General features: G+C 37.6%; 5 protein-coding genes across 5 annotated transcripts; 3 read left to right on the top strand and 2 right to left on the bottom strand.

The window, feature by feature from the left end:
- Window positions 1-757: 757 nt before the first annotated feature.
- On the bottom strand, window positions 758-1,691 carry LOC137177505 (gamma-crystallin M3-like). The gene is made up of 3 exons (XM_067583863.1): window positions 1,680-1,691; window positions 1,192-1,434; window positions 758-1,034 (listed from the first exon to the last, which is right to left on the bottom strand). Exons 1-3 carry the CDS (start codon window positions 1,689-1,691, stop codon window positions 762-764), a joined length of 528 nt encoding a protein of 175 aa, XP_067439964.1. The 3' UTR covers window positions 758-761.
- A 2,036-nt stretch (window positions 1,692-3,727) lies between these two features.
- Window positions 3,728-4,803, bottom strand: LOC137176823 (gamma-crystallin M3-like). The gene is made up of 3 exons (XM_067582781.1): window positions 4,651-4,803; window positions 4,153-4,419; window positions 3,728-4,061 (listed from the first exon to the last, which is right to left on the bottom strand). Exons 1-3 carry the CDS (start codon window positions 4,657-4,659, stop codon window positions 3,783-3,785), a joined length of 555 nt encoding a protein of 184 aa, XP_067438882.1. The 5' UTR covers window positions 4,660-4,803; the 3' UTR covers window positions 3,728-3,782.
- An 89-nt stretch (window positions 4,804-4,892) lies between these two features.
- Window positions 4,893-7,132, top strand: LOC137176824 (gamma-crystallin M3-like). The gene is made up of 3 exons (XM_067582782.1): window positions 4,893-5,347; window positions 5,496-5,744; window positions 6,804-7,132. Exons 1-3 carry the CDS (start codon window positions 5,333-5,335, stop codon window positions 7,080-7,082), a joined length of 543 nt encoding a protein of 180 aa, XP_067438883.1. The 5' UTR covers window positions 4,893-5,332; the 3' UTR covers window positions 7,083-7,132.
- Window positions 7,133-7,230: 98 nt separating this feature from the next.
- On the top strand, window positions 7,231-12,498 carry LOC137176826 (gamma-crystallin M2-like). The gene is made up of 3 exons (XM_067582784.1): window positions 7,231-10,303; window positions 10,429-10,671; window positions 11,965-12,498. Exons 1-3 carry the CDS (start codon window positions 10,295-10,297, stop codon window positions 12,238-12,240), a joined length of 528 nt encoding a protein of 175 aa, XP_067438885.1. The 5' UTR covers window positions 7,231-10,294; the 3' UTR covers window positions 12,241-12,498.
- A 4-nt stretch (window positions 12,499-12,502) lies between these two features.
- On the top strand, window positions 12,503-18,729 carry LOC137176829 (gamma-crystallin M2-like). The gene is made up of 3 exons (XM_067582786.1): window positions 12,503-14,664; window positions 17,430-17,672; window positions 18,385-18,729. The coding sequence occupies exons 2-3, from the start codon at window positions 17,574-17,576 to the stop codon at window positions 18,655-18,657; spliced, it is 372 nt and encodes a 123-aa protein (XP_067438887.1). The 5' UTR covers window positions 12,503-14,664; window positions 17,430-17,573; the 3' UTR covers window positions 18,658-18,729.
- Window positions 18,730-19,743: the final 1,014 nt, after the last annotated feature.

The following is a 19,743-nucleotide window of genomic DNA, read 5'->3' as shown; positions in this document are numbered from 1 at the left end:
GAGACACCCAACTGAACATCGCTGCAGTGAATGTAAAATGTTAGTGCAGCAGCACAGTGTTACTGATTAAAGCTCATTGTAATGGGAAGCTCTCAGCTCATTGCTTTTTTCACAGTAATTGCAAAAATAGCAGCCTTTCAATTGCTTTAACAAAAATATAGGAAGTATTGGTAAATGTATACGTTATGCATTATGGGTTGTTTTTTGTTGTTTTTTTACAAGTTGTGTAGTTCTGCACAGATATCATCCTCTAATATAACTTACTTTACATTAGAAATTACCACAGCCTGCATATATAGTCTCTCATTTCTGACAAAAAGTATTAAACAGGGATGAAATATAGGGTTACCTGCCCTCAGTGCTGTGTAGTCAGATATGGGTTGCTGTAAATTTTCTTTGTATACTTTATCCCAAATTGCACAAGTGTTTTGTATTCTAGCCAAATTTTGGGCATTAGTGGATTCAAACATTTTCTAAATACCATACTTAACACTTTCTGATTGAGTCTGTCATGTAATTGCATTTGGAAACATTTCACACAAATATGCAGCAGATCATTTTATTGTGCACATCACAGAGTAAGAGGTAAATTCACTGGCTGGATTGTACAGTACAACTGGAACTACATGCAAACAAAGCACAAATCACAGTTTCAGGATAAAAACAGGGGTCTTTTTTTGCTTCTCATTTTGACAACTTGCTAATATTCATAAAACAAAGCATCTGCAAAATGTATTAGCTGAATAAAAGTCATTAGACAGTTACGACTCTGTGATGCGTCTGGTTGAATTGAACTTCATATCGTCACGGCTCAACTCCCGGAGGTTCCTGTACTCTCCTGGCCTCAGATAAAACATCCTGCCCTCATAGTTTGGCTTCTCAAACATCAACCAGTAGCCCTCTATCACATTGCAGGATTGCAGATCACACATGTGGTAGCGATCCTGGATGGATTCACAGTCGTCAGTCAGTTCATGCATCTGGCCTTCAAAGTTCACTCTCTCGTAGATCCTCATCTTAAAAGGCCCCTTATGCTGTAAAAGTACAAAATGTCAAAATGGAGTTACATATATGAATTGCAGAGGTGAAATTAATATCAATCTTCTCATCTGGTAAGACAGCAGCCAAACATTTCTCATCAGACAGTTCCTCTACATCATCCTAGGTTGATAGTATCGTGCATATATTTACCACAGGGACAATGCGGCAGGACTTAATGCAGTCATTGAAGCCAATGGTGTTCTGATATTCAGGATACTCTCCTCGGGTCAGGAGGTACTGCTGGCCCATGTAGTTGGGTTGGTCATAGACCATGAATGTTCCGCTCTCCACCCTGCAGGAGCTGCATCGGCTCAGATGAGAGTCAATCTCAGAGCAGTCGCTGATGCACTCATACGAGCGGCCCTGGAAGTTTCTCTCCTCAAAGAAGATGATCTAGGGAGAAAGACACAGATTGGGTCCAACATTTGAAAACCTCCAGAGCTGCATATTCACGTGACTTCATTATCGTAAGAAATTGTAGTAACATAAATCACACTGTGTTGCATGGCAGATTTATGCAGTACAATATTTTGGACAATTTATAGCATAAAATTATGACATAGATTGAGGCAGTGTATATATATATTAGTTAGATTCTGTCTCCTGCTCTGGCTGGTGCAGTCTGTATCCTTCATTACCTTTCCGCTCATGGTCACGCTATTTGATTTCTGTTGTTCTTCTCACTGGCGCGCTGCCTTTTATGCATCATGTGACATCGAAAGAATCTGCCCCTCAATTGTATGAAATAACTGAGTCAGCTTATCAGCATGGAAGTCCCTACTGTATTATACATCAAAGCCATGAACACTGCAATCAGTTAGATTAAACAGTAGTGGTATGGATTTGACAATGACAAAGCAAACTCTTTATGTTATCTCGTCAAGTGCTTTCGGAATTTATTGCAATACCTATGCATTTTGGAGTCATTATATTCATTATACAGTAGGACACATTAATGTTTACAGAGCAGTGTTGACATTTAGACTGAGACAAGGTTAAATGCTTTGATATAAGGTTCTGCACATGAGGATCAGTATCGATGGTGTTCTCCATCTGCTCAAATACTTTAGCTTGAATCTTTGTGACAATGTTTTTGTCCCAGTAGCTGCATGGCCTCTTAGTTATCTGTAGATATTCGTGTTGGCCAAAGGAAATATCCTCATTTTTTTACTTATCTTTCCTTTTGTGTCACCATCAGGCCAAAATTCCCATTTGTATAAAATCTAACAGGCAGCTTGCTGTATTCTCTGAGCACATCAATGCTCCTCAGAGGATGAACCTTTCCCATTTTGGATACCCATAGCTTTCCACTAGTGCCACCCTTAAGACAAAATGTCAGCTTTGCATCTAATAAGTAGATTGCAATGAATCATGCTCCCAAGAGAATAAACCTTGTGATGTCATGACCTATAATATGACATAGCTCTGGTAAGGCTCCAAGAATACAAAATTTGTCACTACAATGTTTGTTATTGTGGGTTTTAATGAACATTGTATCAGATGAGAGAACCAAAAACCAATCATGCCACCCAAATATATTCTGTAACTTAACATTTTTCATACAATGACTCTCAAAGTGATATGATATTCTCTTTAATATGAAGACCTTATGTTTTTAGTTTTGACAAAGATGAAATGCACACAAAATATGCATAATCATTATCTTTTAATCACAAATTTACAGGTGGCTTTACAATCTGTACAATAATACAATATCCTCTATGCATAGACCCTCTTCAAAAGCAGAACTCATTTAGAGGCCTTGAGGCTGCACCCAACTACTGTAGCTGATGAGTTTGTGTGAAACACTTTCTGCCTCTTATCACCTTTCTCCTGATTGGTAATATTTAATTGTCCATACTACATTTTTAGAATTGCATGGCCCATATTTGTTTTTACAATAATCCTATGATGAATAAAATTTTTCTCACTATTCTTTTACATTTTTCTATATAGGTCTGTTTACCTTGATACACCTAATACTACTACTTGAGAAGCCTAAATTCAAGATTCAGTTCTTAATCATTTATTTAAAAAAAACAAAACTTGATGCATATTAAACTATGGTTGTGTACCTCGAAGTAGAACCATGAGGTAGCTCTGATGAATTTCTATCATGCGTAATGCCCAAATGTTATTTTTGTGCTCACTAAATACTACAGCAGTGTATGAATTGCTTCGGGCAACCTGTCAATAGCAGCAGCATGCATTACATCATGAGGCACTGCTGAATTAGGAACAGGTGTAAAAATGGTGGGAAAGTCGAGCCACCCAAACATTCAGGATCAGTGTGCGATAAGTTGACTGTTCAGAGGATTTAACTATATATACTATATATATATACATACATAGACTTTGTAGCTATGATATTAACATAATTCAAATGTTTTCACAGCTTGCATCAAACTTTACTGTGAGTCATTCTCAAGGACATTCTTGCAACTGGAAAATCACTTTAAAAAGTTATTGTGAATGAAAAGCAGATTTTTTCAAGTTTTATGAATTATTTACAACAATATGTACCATGAAGTATATGCGCCAGCAAACCAGGCCCAATGAGAAAAAGTGGTGAGTTTATATATAAATATATATATAGGATTTCATATGGGAATTAAAGATTTAAATCTTACCTCTGACTAAATTGTAAAGCATGTAGTTTTACTCAATACAAAGAAAACAAAAGAGATACTTCAAAATATGATCTTTATTTTTGACCCACAGCTTCTTTAAAATACTGACAATCAGCATATATCCATGATGCGCCTGATGGAGCTGATTCTTGTCATGTTGCTCATTCCCATATCTCTGAGGTTCCTGTACTCTCCGGGTCTCACGTAGGTCATACGGCCTCTGTAGTTGGGCTGCTCAAACAGCAGCCAGTGGCCGTCCATCACGTTGCAGGACTGGCAGTCAGACATGTAATAGCGATCCTGGAGAGACTCGCAGTCCTCCATCAGCTCTTGCATCTTGCCGCCGAAGTTCTCCCTCTCATACATCCTGATCCTGAACTGTCCCCTGTGCTGTTGGAGGAAGACAAAACATGATATCAGTCTACTGATTCTCAACAATAGTTAAAAACAATGGAAAAGCATATGTAACTAAATATCTTACCATAGGGATCATGCGGCAGGAGCGAACGGTGTCCATCATGGCCATTCCCATCATGCCCATCATGCTGCCCATGCGCTGGAAATCAGAGTACTCCCCTCTCCTCAGGAAGACCTGATTACCAACAAAGTTGGGGCGGTCATACACCACGAAGCACCCATTCTCCACCCTGCAGGAGTTGCAGCGGCTCAGGTGCATGTGGATGTCGGTGCAGTCACTGCTGCACTCATAGGAACGACCCTGGAAGTTCTTCTCCTCGTAGAAAATGATCTGCAGTGAAAAAACATACAGTTGTGAAATGACAATACCCACCAATACAGAACTTTAGAAAATGTATTATTTGGCTAGAAAAGTATTACTATGTATTTTACTCTATATACCCAATGAGAACCATTGCCTTGCACAACTGATTAATCAGTTGATTAATACTTTTACAGCAACAGCAAAAGGAGATAAATTTTAAAAATTAGAAAATTTAAGAAAACATAGGATGACTATTACCCTGCCCATGGTGATGGTTTGAGTTGTTGCTGCTGTTGCCAACCCAGCGCCGCTTTTATATTGACCGTCGGCCGCAGCACACCTTGCACACCTTTGTGTGAAACATCATGACTCATCACGAGGTTCACGTGGGCCGGCATTCAGTTTTTACAACAGACCCCAATAGTTATTATTGTATGTTGAATGTAGGTTGGGGTGGGAGGGGGGTGGGGGAGTGGAGGGGGTCATGTCAGGCCATACCAGAAGCAAAACACCACCCAAGTTATTCATACATTGAATTTTTAGTTTTCAAATGATACAAGGCCAGTGCTTTGTCGTTGTTGTTGTTGTTGTTGTCTTGTGGAATTCATTATGTATCTTACAATTTGTTGAATACCTTTAGTGTTACCATTAAGTTCAGTCTCATCCCTAGATCTGGTGATTCACACTACAGAAGGGATATTTAGTAAATAGTTGAACTTGCTGGAAGATAGCATAAAACACAATATTCTGTCAACAATAGCTATTGCAGATTCTGATATATGGTAAAGACTGCCACACTATAGTGCTGCAGTGTGCCACAATATAGAGTGATGAGTCAAAGGTTTCAGCACAAGCCACGTGGAAACAGTGCGGCTGTGAAATGTATAAAAAGGGAAAGGGTCCACTGAAGCTGTACATCTGAGATTTGTTCACAAATATCATGACCATGGGGAGGGTAAGTGAAGCTTTCAAAATTAGAGAACATTAAACATTTTTAAATTGAAAATTCATTGCCCAATACAGTGGATTTTATATTGATAAATCAAACAAACATCAAACAAATATCTAATTTCTCTTAAAATATTTCTCATTGTTTTTTGCAGATCATTTTCTACGAGGACAGGAACTTCCAGGGTCGTTCCTATGAGACCAGCAATGACTGCCCTGAGCTGACCTCCTACCTGAGCAGGTGCAACTCCTGCAAGGTGGAGAGCGGCCTCTTCATGGTCTACGAGAAGCCAAACTTCATGGGTCATCAGATGCTGGTGAGGAGGGGCGAGTATCCAGACAACCAGCGTCTGATGGGAATGAGCATGAGTGACTGCATCAGATCCTCTCGCATGATCCCCATGGTAGGTGCACTAGTTTGATACACTCAGACGCATTGGGGCCTAGTTACACCAGAGATTACAAGAGTGAGATTCCTTCACCTTGTTGCAATTCTAGGCAATGCTAAAATGCTTCTGTAATAACAACACAAACTAGAAAAACTCTCAAACCTTTTAGTAATAATAATTAATTATAATTATAATTTTTATAAAAATAATTCTATAACACTGACTGAGCTAAAAGGGCAACCTCCTCCATGTTGGATGGCAGCTTGTTCTATTGGTCGACAGCACTAATTTATAAGTAAAGCAAATGCAAAAGTCTTGCACAAAAGGCTACATACAAATCTAAATAAGCATCAAGCATTAGCCTCATTCTTGACCTTGAGAAGATATCTGTAATAAAGTATTCTGAACTCAAGGCACACTAACAAGCATTTGAGAGCTTTCAACTGTATTTCAAAGCCTTCTTTGACACATTGAACTGTTCAGATGTCATCACACAAGCTAAGTACCAACTTTTGGTTGCATGATGACACCTGAGCAGGTACCATTAGTTGAAGGCTGTGAGATACAGTCATGGAAAAATTAGTTGTTGGACCTTGAGTTTAGAATATTTCATCACAATTTGTTCAGACCACAGCGGTACAACGATTCTGCTCAGACTTTGGTGCAAATATGGCTGCCATAACTGTTATTTGTAGTAGCTCAAAATGGCAGAAATAAGTCCTACAAATGTTTTATGGACACATGCTTTATGTTTTTTAACACCTACAGCATTGTCCAGTTTAGTAAAATTGATATTTTAACAGCTTTGAAAAATGGCCCAGGCTTCAATAATTTTATTGTAACTGTTATTTATCCTGGGATAACAAAGTGATGACAGGATAATTATCTTTAAAAGAAACAAAAAGTTGTTTTCTTGAGATGATGTGATAAAACCAAATCATTGCAACCATGGTTGTTGTTGGCTTCTGTATGCCAGTCTCATTACACAAGTATATATTGTAAAAGCTCTAATGTGCAAATGTAAAAGTTGGGTTGAAATCTAAAATAATTTCTCTGCTGTTTCTTAATCAACAGCACAGAGGACCCTTCCGTATGAGGATCTATGAGAGGGAGAACTTCGGAGGCCAGATGCACGAGCTGGTGGACGACTGCGACAACATGATGGATCGTTTCCGCATGCCTGACTGCCAGTCCTGCCACGTGATGGACGGCCACTGGCTGCTGTTCGAGCAGCCCAACTTCAGAGGCAGGATGCTGTACCTGAGGCCAGGAGAGTACAGGAACTTCCAAGAGATGGGAATGAGCAACATGTCTAGGTTCAGCTCCATCAGGCGCATCATGGACTCCTGTTAGTTCAAACTCTAAATGTACTAGATGGAAAAATAAAGCAAGCTGAAATCTAACATTTCTGATGGCTGTCATTTTAGTACAAAACAAGCATTTTAAAAGATTGAATTGTGACTCCTAGTGGTCAGGCCTGTGCAACTGTTCATTTCACTTAATGTTAGCAAACAGTTTTGAAAATTCCTAACTGGGTTTGAGAGTGAGCCATTGAAAAAAAAACACAGGAATTGTTATCAAGGGGCTAAAACCTACAAAACCACCAAATACATAAATAATGCATATCTGTTTCCACAATACAGATGACAATGAAAATGTTTCAGACTGAATGCAAGAATGAACAAGGAGAAGAAGAAACAGACATAGAGGATAAGATAATAAAATGATGATAATAATAACAACAACAATAATAATAATGCCTTTAATTTGTACTGTACATTTCATTTGCAGTGAATCTCAAAGTGTTACAGTGTTAAAAACATAAAGAAATGTTATCAGCTCTCTGTTTTAGTCCAAAATGTTTGCTAGCAGGCAGGGCCGGCCCAAGCCTTTATGGGGCCCTGAGCAGAATTTGATTTGGGGGCCCCCAATCACCTCGGCACCTCCAAAATTGTTGACTATTGTCAATGCTTGATCATTTGCATACTTACTATAAATCCAACACACCCATTATCAATTTTATTAGTTGTAGCTGTGTTGCTTACATCATTCCAATGTCAGCCTGGCATGTTTTTACCCCTCTATGGTTTTTAATTTTAAAAGGTAGCAAACTCACAAGAGTGGTCTGGTGATGATTTGCACTTTAATATTATTCAAAGTGATACAGTACTGTGTGGCATACTGAACATGGTGTACTGAAAAGTAACAAAATAAACCAGCAGATAATGCATTTACTGTAAACAAGTTAATTACTTTAATTACTTTTGGTTTAAAAAATTGCAACATGCAAAAGTGCAGAACAACAGTCAACTTACATTTAAAATCAAATAACTTTGTCAAACAGAACCTCAATCAGTAAAGTTTCCTTCTTATATAAAAAAATATATATATTCAAATGTACAGACAATATTAAATAAATACTTAAATAATGACATAAAATGAAGAGAGGAACCTGTAACAAGATAACAATCATGGTTCAAGAATAAAATATAAAGCTGCATAATTATTTTTGAACACTATGTACAGATGTGCAAAAGGTACAGAAAAATGAGAAAAAAATCCAAAATAAACTACTTAAATTCAGATATTTTTTATGATGAAAGCTCCAACCAACAAATTGTCAATTTCAATCATACAGTTGACTGTATAAACCTATAGTTTTCATTGGCCAGCCCGTTAGCATCATGTTGCGTTTTTGTATGATTATCACTGACATAATATATCACAAAGAAAGAAGATTTCAGGCTGTCTTGTGGGACATCTCAAGCGCTCTTGGGGGCCCTCTGGTGGTGACTGGGGTCCCAAGTAGGCGTTTGGTTGACTTATGCAACGGACCGGTCCTGCTAGGAGGATTTGAACCACTTGCTCTTTGGCAAACCAGCTACTAGATTACAAGGACAGATATAGTTAGGAGAAAAGATAAAAGGAAAGATTTTATAGGTCAATTTCTTCACTGTCTTTAATTTGATACCTCAGCTGAAAGCAGCTAAGACTTGACACAGTCCACAAAGGTGAATATCATTTTGGTGATTTGCAGCAAGCCCCCAAATGTTAAAAAATAATAAATTATTATAAAAGCATGACACAGTCAATATATCCAAACAGAACACCAAGTAGAGTGCACTGCACACAGTATATTGTAGTTTTTTAAATGATACATAAGTGATCAGGTTTGTTGTGTTTGTATTCTGAATTAGAAAGACAGATAGAGAATATATTGAAAACTCCCCATTCACCTCTTAGTTTGAAACTGTTATAATAAGTGTTATGTTGTACTTTTCACACTACCAGTGATATGTGGAATCTGTAAACTGTATCAAATTTGTACAAGAAGCAATAATCCTTTGTTGACAAAACTTGAAAATCAGTGCGTTCATTGGCAGACAACATTTACCGAGCTCCTCTTGACCTTCAGAAGTCTATGGGAAAGATGTTTGTTGATGGGTAAAAGGGCTCAAACGTTTGTGCAAAATTTAATACCACCTGATGGTAGTATTAAAGGGAATTGTTGTAAATGTGCACAAAGTATACTGTAAGTTCAAAAGAGTCTTTTGATCATGCTTAGGGAGATGCAGAGACACGATTATTTTCGCATCAGCCATCAGAGGTATTTCAAAGTTCATTCATTATCGTTAAGATTGCAACAACTTTGTGGGAGAGGAAAAAAAGAAATTATAAAATATTTCCTCACAAAACTAAGAATACAAAGCAGTTTGTGTGTAAGTAAAATTTGACAATTTTGTTGTGACATAAAAAACAGTTCACAGTTACAGGCCTGAGTGTGAGCTGGATTTTTGACTCTATCACCCTAAAATATTACCTGCTTTTCTCAAACTGACCTCTATTAACACAGTAAAAATGAAGAAACAAAGTGTATTAAAAAAACAAAAAACAAAGCACCTTTGACGCAAATCAAAAATGACCTGGAATGGCTACGTACAGTGTGTTGACCAAGTTTTTCGGTCTCCTGGAAGTTTGTCCAGAATTGCTGAAGCTATAATAAAGAAGCTTTTATACCACAGAGGAACTGCTTTCACTATATTATAAAGTCATATTTCTTATATGAAAAAACTCCATTGAATGCTTTACAAATCTAGAAAGTAAACATTTTATTCTGCAGAGAGTGATTCCAACAGATATTAACATTTCAAACAATGTAAAATAAACCATGTATATAACGTTTCGCTATTGGAGTTCTTTCATATTCCACCTCTTTGTATACATTTCTATTGACAGTGGTTATATGTCAGAAATATTTCCAGTCAGATATTTCAGAGCATTTGCAGCTGTCAATAAAATACAGGAGGTATTATTTAACATTGCTGTATCAGTGTCCAGAGCAAGCTGCTCTGAGGACACCGCTGCCTTCACTGTTCCAGCATGTGTTTGATACAGAGTCATCATCAGACTGGAACAAAGGCAAATCAAACAGCACCATGCCATTTTGCTGATATGTAAATCTACCTCATTTGGGTATCAAAGACTTGCCACACTCTGCACATTTTGTTTATCGATAAATACTTTGATGGGGCTGCAGCAAAGAATGAGTTTTACAGGGCATCCAAATGGGGAAGGTAAGATAAAACCTACTACAATCTGTATGCTTTTTAAAAACACTTTTTCCTTTTAAGATATCCAGGTGAATAAAATGCTCACAATGTCTAACTGAAGCTAATCTTTCCTCTTACCTTTGACACAGATAACATTTTTTGAGGAGAAAAAATTCCAGGGCCGCTGCTACAATTGCAGCAGCGACTGCGCCGACCTGAACACATATTTCAGCCGCTGCAACTCCATCCGGGTGGAGAGCGGTGTGTGGGTGATCTATGAGAGACCCAACTACAAGGGTTTCCAGTACATCCTCAGTCCTGGGGAATATGCCGACAACCAGCAGTGGATGGCCTTCAGTGACAGCGTCAAATCCTGCCGCACCATAAAGAATGTAAGAGCCCTCATTCAGGTTTCTTCGAGCATTTATAGCGAGGAAAACTGATGATTTTAGGTTTGAAATATAATGTTTCTGGTAATAGAAAAGTGTCAGAACATATGTTTGGGCAGTGAACAGCAGGACAGGAATGCACAAGGGCACAAGCTGTGGGAACACTGTTAAGCCAACAGCCTACACAAGCAGAAAATAGCAAGCATATTTGGCAGCAATTTGCATCCAGCAGTTTTTGCGAAGAAGTTTGGCAAGAAGATGTTAAAGGGGAATATACAAGCTCAAAAGCTTGTTTAACATTGCACTAATTAATGGTTTTATATAATAATTGTTTCAATTTGAAGGGGGTCACTATAGTGACAAACCTACAGAGAATTAACTCTGCAGTTCCCCTCAGATCTACGGAGCGTTTTAGCATCTTTCATCATATTGTTTTGGTTTTAAGGCCTGCAACTTTACCTTTTGGTTCTCAGAGCCCTCATCAGTTTTCTTTGCAGAGGCAGCAGGCAACTGTTTTCATCAACACTTTCATCAAAGTTAACAACTAGCTGCTGTACATAGCAGCACATTTAACAGCTAAAGAGCTGAATATATTTCTCAGGAATTGGTCCGAAACAGAGCTTAAAGGTGAATGAATATTAACACCAACAATTGACAACAACAACCATCGACAGAAGGTCAGAAACTCAAAATGAGTGCTAATGTTGCTCTGTGTCAGCCAGTTGTGAAATATTTTGCTTTGCAGGTCAGCCATATCATCTGTAGAGTTCTGCCCCCAAATGGCTAAAACAGAAAAGATCAATGCAGCTTTAATGATCTTCATTATAACTATACTTGTATAAGTACTTGTAAAATGATGTTTTAAAAAGGTGTACAGTACTTCCACTTTCAATGCATTGAAAACCTCCAAGTTTCTTACTTTTGGGGGGTTTTTGTAACACCTTTGGCAATGAGAGAACTATCAAATTCAGTACTGAATCTCAAGACTTTTTCGGTACTGATCTAAATGTGTCCATAGCATAGCATCAAAAACTGAAACTCAAGTACTGAAAATGGGCATTTAATGTCTGGTCAGATACACAGTTTACTTACTCTTTGACCAGATAGCTCCTAAAATTAAAATTTCACCAGTTTTCATCAATTTTACTTAAGCTAAAGTTCAGACAACATTTAACATTTCTAGAAAAATGTTTATATTTCCCAAAGTAAAGTATTCAGAAAGGATTTGTTTTGGTAATGGTACCGAAACTGAAAAATGTGAGAGCTTCCCTGAAAACATTTGTCTTGTGTTTCTAGGTTTATGGCAGCGCGTGGAAGCTGAGGCTGTACGAGAGGCCAGACTTTGGAGGACAGATGGTCGAGTGCTCTGACGACTGTCCTTCAGTGTACGATACTTACAAGCTGCGTGAGGCTTACTCCTGTGTGGTGACCGATGGCGCCTGGGTGTTCTACGACCTGCCCAACTACAGGGGGCACCAGTACCTCCTAGAGCGGGGCGAGTACAGGCAGCACGGCGACTGGGGGGCGTCCTCACCTGGTGTCGGCTCCTTCCGCAGGATCACAGAGTTTTAACTCTTAGCTTTGACCAGAAATTGATTGAGCTTTCCAGATGCCCAAACTGATATGAAACAATAAATAAACAAGAAGCAAACTCTGACTGTGTTATTGTGGATTTTCTGTTAATATGTCTCATGGTTGACCAGTTAGTTTGGAAGACTATAGCAGCAGTGGTAGCTAATAAGACTAATTGTTTTCTCTCATGATCAGAACTTCATTATCTTATATTAAGAAATGGTTCTCATATTTGTTTTGTTTTTCTTGATTAGGTTTTACTTACAACATAATTAACTGATCATACATTTTCTTTATGCTATCAATGAAACATATTTCTCATTCTCACAATGAAAAGGGGGACTCCAATAATTTAGTGTTGCTATAAAGCTACAGAAGACATTATATTATACAAGCTGAGTACTCCTTACTAGCTGGTAAAGTGACACTGACAAGTAAAATCAGTGAAGTGACCCTTTAAACGTCTCATAGTCTCAGGATTTTTAGTCAATTTAATCAAGTAATTTCTCTCAGAAATAAGGTCAAAGTAGGTCTATTAGAGATAATTATAATGGCCTATCCATATTGGAAAGGGTTTGTCTTCTGAGGAGCATGAATTCCTCAGTAAATCATTGTGATCTGGGGTCACCAAAAACAGTAAGATTCATCCTCTGGGGGCCGTGAATATCTGCAGTATATCTCTTGATGATAATGCTGGATTGACAGATAAAAAATAGTGTAAAACAACGTAGATCCATGCATTACTGCTTTGTTTCCACAATGCAAATGTCTTTTTACCATTGTTACTGTTCACAAATTCTATTTAATTTTCCTTGTTGGCAGATATACAATTCTTGTACTTAATTACTTAATTAAATTTGACAAAATCTTACTGAAGGTCCAGTTTCATTAGATTCTGAAATATTTATCAGTTATGCACTGTATGAAACCATCATTCAGTATCTCCTGTAAAGTCCCTGGACTCTGGAGCCTTCCTCCCCTACTGCTCTGTCACTGACTCAGCTCAATGGTTTCATATCGCACCAAATGTCCTGCAGTGCCCTTGTTTTTGTCGGCACGCTCTGCTGCACCCAGTGGCTTTTGGGACGCTCTGCACTTTGTGTTTGCATTGTTTAGGGAAACTGGATTCGCTGTTTCAGAACAATGTGATAAGCCTGGATAAATATTTGAATCGCTGATTGAATAATCCAGTTCAAACAAAGCAAACCATGTGCTTGGTTTTGTTGTTGTTGTTTTGTATAAAGAGAATATTGAAAGAGGCTGCTTTAATGTTTTATAAAAGTCACCAAGCCTATTGATATTAACTATGGAGAAGGTACTCCTCACATAGATAAAAATGCATTATTCCGCATATTTAGTCCTACATATTTCATGCAGTTCAATGCAGACTATAGGCCTACAGATAAATGTGTGCAAAGTATGTACATGTATATAAAAAAAGGAAAATATAAAATGCACTTGAAGGTGCAGTGTGTAGAATTTAGTGGCATCTAGCAGAACAGACTTGGCAGAAATGGATTATGATATTTAGTATGTTTCAATTAGTGTATAATCTCCTGAAAATAAGAATTGTGTTTTCGTTACCTTAGAATGAGCCCTTTATGTCTACATAGGGAGCGGGTCCTCTTCCACAGAGGCCAGAATGGACAAACCAAATACTGGCTCTTGAGAGGGCCTTACACATTTTCATGAGTTTCGTGGCCACTGTAGGTTCTCCTACATGCTTGAAAGGGAGGTTTGAGGGCAAAAGGTTGCAATCTGCAATCTTACAGCTAGATGCCACTAAATCCTAAACACTGGTCCTTTAAATTAAATGTAGTCTGGCGATAACAGACAATCAGAGATCTCCACCTACTGGTGTCTGGAGATTTCTAAATACACGAGTTGCTTGAACGGCAGCAAGAATGGCCGCTAACAAACCTACATCCCTTACATTTTGTCAAGGGCACAATATACTGGGAATTCAATTCTCCTCCGTAGTGAACTGCATATCACAGTCCCAATATGAAGCACCACCTTAAAGACCCCAGGTTTTTTTTTAAACTCTCTAATTGTTTTCACACAATTTTAACAATTAAACCTGGGAGACTGTCCTCAGTCTCTATGAGCAGTGTTTAGACTGACCTGTGAGTCTAAATCACATGTAATCATGTTTTGAAAGTTTGTTTGTATTCCTTTTCCAGATCACCTTCTAAGAACAGAAACCTCCAGGGTTGAGTCCACAAATTAAATAATGACTCCAGTGACCTGCACATATACTTCAGCTGCTGCAACTTTATCAGAGCGCCGGGAGGATTCTGGGTAATCTACGAGAGACCAAACTACATGGGCTACCTGTATGTGCTGAGCCCGGGAGAGTATCCAGACCTACCAGCGCTGGCTGGGCGTCAATGACACCATCAGGTCCTGCTGCATAATAGGACTGTAAGTTAAGAGAAATCACTCATGCTTAATGGAAAAACCAGTGTTTTTCAATGTTTTTAGCCCATTTACTATTAATCACGACTTTACAAGTATACTACAATATTTTATAACTACATGCTGTCTTCGACAAAAATCCCTCTGCATAGGAGCCTTGAAATATAACTATAAATATAAATATTAAAGATGTTTAGGAGGGTGTTTGCAAGCTCCATTCAAAACATCCAACAAGAAAATAGCAATGCATACATTTTTTCATATACTTTTTTACTTTATTGTACCAGATTTTCAGTATACTACATTTTTTTCCCTCAAGGTTTGGAATTTGTTTATGCTGAAGGTTTGGGGGAGGTCAAACTTTGAAGGTAACAAGTAACAAGGCTGAACACACATATTGACATAATTGGTTACTATTTATTTCCCATCTTCATCTTTTTCTTTAAAAATCTGTATTATGAAACATATTTAATGTGTTTCAGATAGTTGCATTCTTTAAACACAATATCAAGTACTTATTTTGCTTCTCAAATGTGAACAAATTAAGATAAAGGTACTGCAGAGATTAAGCTATATGATAAACAATGTTTGGGTAATTTATTATTATAACATATGATTTTTAGTAGATGTTTGATACATTGCAATGATTACATATGTTACAATGGCCTAAATTATATTATTATACTGTATTGTAAAGCTAACTTTCTAGAGCTTAGCATAACTCAAAATACATATATAAATATATAATTTTAGCTTTATGAAGATTTTAAATTTAAGAAAACATTTTTATAGCCTTGAAATACTGTAGAATATCCTCTGTAAACTGTAAACAGTTCACAGGATATAGTATATTTAAAAATGTATTTAAAAATAAAAATGATGAAAATTCTTCAATGTAATGAATTAAAGACACAGAAGGACAGTGTTTAAATGGTGAGTGACATCATAGATTTATAGATCGGACATTTAACAGGCTGTAAACAAGCAACAAAAATTATACAAAAATTACATAAAAAATTGACACAGGATAGCTATGACCATGATATATAATATACATAGTATCTAATACATATTATCTATGATAACAACAAAAGTGATATGAACAACATTATTCAATGCTATAAATCTAAACTCAACTAAATCTTTTTCTAGAGTCGAACTGCATTCAGTCCAAATTTCTGCATCGCCACATATAAAGGCCATGTACTTTAAAACAATTGCAGCATCAGCTAATTTGCCAAAGTTAATGGGGAGCTCATTTGAATGACAATCATTGTACTGGCAATGCATTTCATCACCCTTTATATAAAAGTGGACCATCGGTAATGCGGTGTGAATGAAGGGCTTTAATTTGATTGGGTGAGGAGAGGAACATAAGGTGATTATGGAGCGCACAGGGAAGGTAAGTCCTGCCACTGTACAACATACTAATACTATGATACTAACTGGTGGATCGCTTCTTACTAAATGTCTCTGAATGATACATTTTAGTCATATTTTAACTGGAAATTTTGTTTATATCTTCAAGCGAGCTACAATATCTGTATTTTTTTTGAGTGACGGAAAACACAGGACTTACAGAATAAATGCAGTTTGTTTTTCAATGCAATAATCTTCATTTTATTGGACCAAGATTAATTTAATCACTAAATTTCTTAATGCTGGTTTGTGACCGATCTCACAATAAATTCATATTTATTTGTACAAAATGTAAATGTATCATTTGGAAATAGTTAAGTCACACTTGGGGACAGTTTCACTCTCTATTCACTCTGAATAACTCTGTTTGGAAAATTTCACAACTGATATGGAGTGCGTGATATTTTCCACAGTATATTATCCTCTTTTTTCAATTACAGCTTGATGAAATGGGACCAAATTTCATCAAACAGTGCAAAGATATTTTTACTCTATTTCTCTTACAGAATGAATCCAATGCTTATGAAAGTGTGTATATCCTATGGTCACAATTTTAGAAGAAAATAAGACTCAGGTTGAAATAAACTAGAATTATTAAGTTTAACTTTAAGTTTTACTGGTAGTGGTAGAAGTTCTCTTTGGACAAGTAGTTGTAGTACTCAGTAGCGGACTGTGGGGTCTTCAATGGGCCTTCAATGGTCAGATTGACAAAGCTCACTCATCACCAGCAACTAAAATCAAAACAATATGCAAACTATACATCATTAATTCAACATAAAAATAAGTCCATTAAAAAATCACCTTCCGACATATTTTAACTCATGTGCTCAAACCACTTGCTCAATAAGTTAAAACTAGGCAAACTTGTTTATTTCTCCCACTAAGACAAATGCATTAGCAAAACTGTCAAACTGGCCTCCTAATGGCCTAGTCATTCGCTCATGTTGCTCAACAATCAGCTAACAAAAAAACAAAGATTTTTTGAAAGGAAGAAATTAGGCCATACAGTGTATCTCACAGCAGCAAATTCAAGCATTGCAAATAAATAACTTCAATAACTTATTATAAATTATTTTAACAATAATATTATAATTACTAATATTGTATTAAATAAATATTACACCTCTCAAAAATGGTAGGGCCTACACAGAAGGCCCTGAAGGCCCTGATGGACCTCCTCTGGTAGTACTACTAAATTAGTGGTAGTGAAGATAGGGTTAGTGGTAGTGTTATTGTACTTCTGTATGCTACTGGTAGATGGTAGTGATAGTTGTAGTAGAAGCAGCACCAGTGTTTTTTGCTGTACTTACTTTATAGCTCAGACAGCTTCTCACTCAGAGTATTGCTTGCAGATCTTCTTCTACGAGGACAAAAACTTCCAGGGTCGTTACTATGAATGCAGCAGTGACTGTGCCGAGCTCAGCTCCCACTTCAGCCGCTGTAACTCCATCCGGGTTGAGGGTGGGGCCTGGGTTATCTATGAGAGACCCCAGTACATGGGCTACCAGTATGTCCTCATGAGGGGGGAGTACCCAAACTACCAGAGCTGGAACGGCTTCAATGACACCATCCGCTCCTGTCGCCTTATCAGACATGTAAGTCCTGTTTTATTTGTGCATGGCTGTTTAGCGTTCGTATCAGTTACAAAGAAATAGCTGAATGTGAAGCTGTTGGTTATTTAGGGCATACATCAGTCTTCTTATAGATGAAAACACTTTGCATTCTGAGGTCATTTTCCTGTTTAAGATATCTTTGAAAGTTTGTTGCACAACTGATTTGTCAGAACATCTTTGTGGCTGGAGAGGATAACATAAACCATGACAACCTTGGCAATGGCAAGGACGTTCACATTGAGAGCTGACAACAATAAAATTAGGAAGAAGGGAAAAACACTGTGCTTCAGCAGGGTATCTTTGCAATTTCACCTGCAAATTTAAAGGTACCCTGTGGAGTTTTTAGACCTCTAGTAGCACTATTGAGCAGTGTTTCTCTTCATTAGCTTGTGTAGTGTGCTGAGTAAACTGTGGCAAGAGCACTGTTGCTGGTAAAGCTGGTAAAGTACTTTTCAGATTTTACATGAAAATCCAGAGCTTTACAACCCATTGCATGGCTGAATATGTTTGACAATACACTCTACATCATAAAAGTTTATATGGTAGGAGAGTGTAGCTCAGTTCAAGTTAACATAACTTTACTGCCTCAGTTGGAAGCTGAAACACAGGTGGAATTGTTTTTGTGTTTTTGTCCTGGAGACAAAGGAGGATACATATCAATTAACATTTCTCATCAATATTCTTTATTTTCAAGCCTTCAACCAGGCACAGGATCCGCATCTACGAACGTCCAGACTTTAACGGCCAGATGATCGAGTGCAGCGAGGACTTGCCCAACCTGCTGGACCGCTGGCAGTTCCGTGACATTCACTCAGCTCATGTCCAGGACGGCGTCTGGGTCTTCTATGAGCATCCAAACTACAGGGGGCGCCAGTACCTGCTGGAGAAGGGCGAATACAGAAGGCATACAGAGTGGGGGGCTCTTCATCCATCTGTAGGCTCCATTAGACGTGTCGTGGACTTGTAGACCACATCTTAAACCAAACCACTCCCTCCGTTCATTTTCCCAATATCAACTCTCCTGCAAATAAACACACAAGTGTAGGCAAACTGCAGCTGAATGAGTGTGGTTTTATTTCTTGTGGTTACAAAACAAATCATAATGAAAAAGTAACACATGTATGCAAAAACAAGAGAGCACAGAGTTTAAAGGGTTCATCCCCTGGGGAACATTAATTGGCTCAGAAATTTCATTATAATCTACACTTTAGATTGTTAAAAATTTAAACATGGGTCTAAAGGGGCTACACAAATGATCAGATCCATCCTCGGAGGATCACGAATATGCACAATTTTTAGACAACGTTCTCTGCATCAAGTGCTGGTCAAGGAGAAATTTTGACCTAATTATGATGTTAGACAAAAGGTCATGTGACCAACAGGAACAGTGCATTAGATACTGTACAGTTAATTTTCCTCTTGGGACCATGAATATAGTTAAATTTAATGGGAATCCCTATGGTAGCTGTGATGAAATCTTAATCTGAACCAAAGTGTTGTGTAAGCAAACACACTGACATTAGTCAGTACCAAGGAATTATGTACACATTGGATGTTTCCACACCTTAAGATTTACGTCCAATGTCAACGTTCAGTAGCAAGGCGGAAGGTAAGACTTGCAATTAACGTTTTAATTAACAGTAACCACAATGTTTCCTTAACATTAACAAAGTGTTTTAGTTGACTAACCCTTGCTGTGTAGAATATGTGCCATAAACACAATCTTTACCTAACATTAACCATACTGTAGTTGGCATGTGCAGATGTTGTAGAAAGTGAGAGCTTAAAAAAACATTGTCATTGGACATAAACCAGGTTTTTGCAGAATTGCCATTTCTTGTCTGGTTGTATAGGTGGACATTCAAAATTTAGACAATCACCGAACACAAAAGCTCAAGTTGTGTTTGACCAGTCAGCAGCTTTTCCAAGGTATTTCATCCACTGGTCACCAAGCCAATAGTTAAATTTTTAATTAGACTTAGACCATAAACTGTAAGGGTTAAGCTGATACAGTTAGGGGAATGATATGATTCATCAATGGTCTGACATTATC

This window comes from Thunnus thynnus, chromosome 24 (assembly GCF_963924715.1).
Source record: "Thunnus thynnus chromosome 24, fThuThy2.1, whole genome shotgun sequence".
In the NCBI taxonomy this organism is placed as follows: Eukaryota; Metazoa; Chordata; class Actinopteri; order Scombriformes; family Scombridae; genus Thunnus; species Thunnus thynnus.
Note: the sequence above shows the minus strand (reverse complement) of the source record. Positions and strands in the feature narration are given on the sequence as shown.

Excerpts from the sequence above, each read along its gene's own strand:
- LOC137176824 (XM_067582782.1), top strand. Across the intron at positions 5,745-6,803 it reads CCTCTCGCATGATCCCCATG|CACAGAGGACCCTTCCGTAT; the intron begins GTAGGTGCACTA and ends CTTAATCAACAG.
- LOC137176826 (XM_067582784.1), top strand. Across the intron at positions 10,672-11,964 it reads CCTGCCGCACCATAAAGAAT|GTTTATGGCAGCGCGTGGAA; the intron begins GTAAGAGCCCTC and ends TTGTGTTTCTAG.
- LOC137176829 (XM_067582786.1), top strand. The coding sequence starts at position 17,574 with ATGGGCTACCAGTATGTCCTCATGAGGGGGGAGTACCCAAACTACCAG. Across the intron at positions 17,673-18,384 it reads CCTGTCGCCTTATCAGACAT|CCTTCAACCAGGCACAGGAT; the intron begins GTAAGTCCTGTT and ends TTTATTTTCAAG.
- LOC137176823 (XM_067582781.1), bottom strand. Across the intron at positions 4,062-4,152 it reads CCTGCCGCATGATCCCTATG|CACAGGGGACAGTTCAGGAT; the intron begins GTAAGATATTTA and ends TTCCTCCAACAG.
- LOC137177505 (XM_067583863.1), bottom strand. Across the intron at positions 1,035-1,191 it reads CCTGCCGCATTGTCCCTGTG|CATAAGGGGCCTTTTAAGAT; the intron begins GTAAATATATGC and ends GTACTTTTACAG.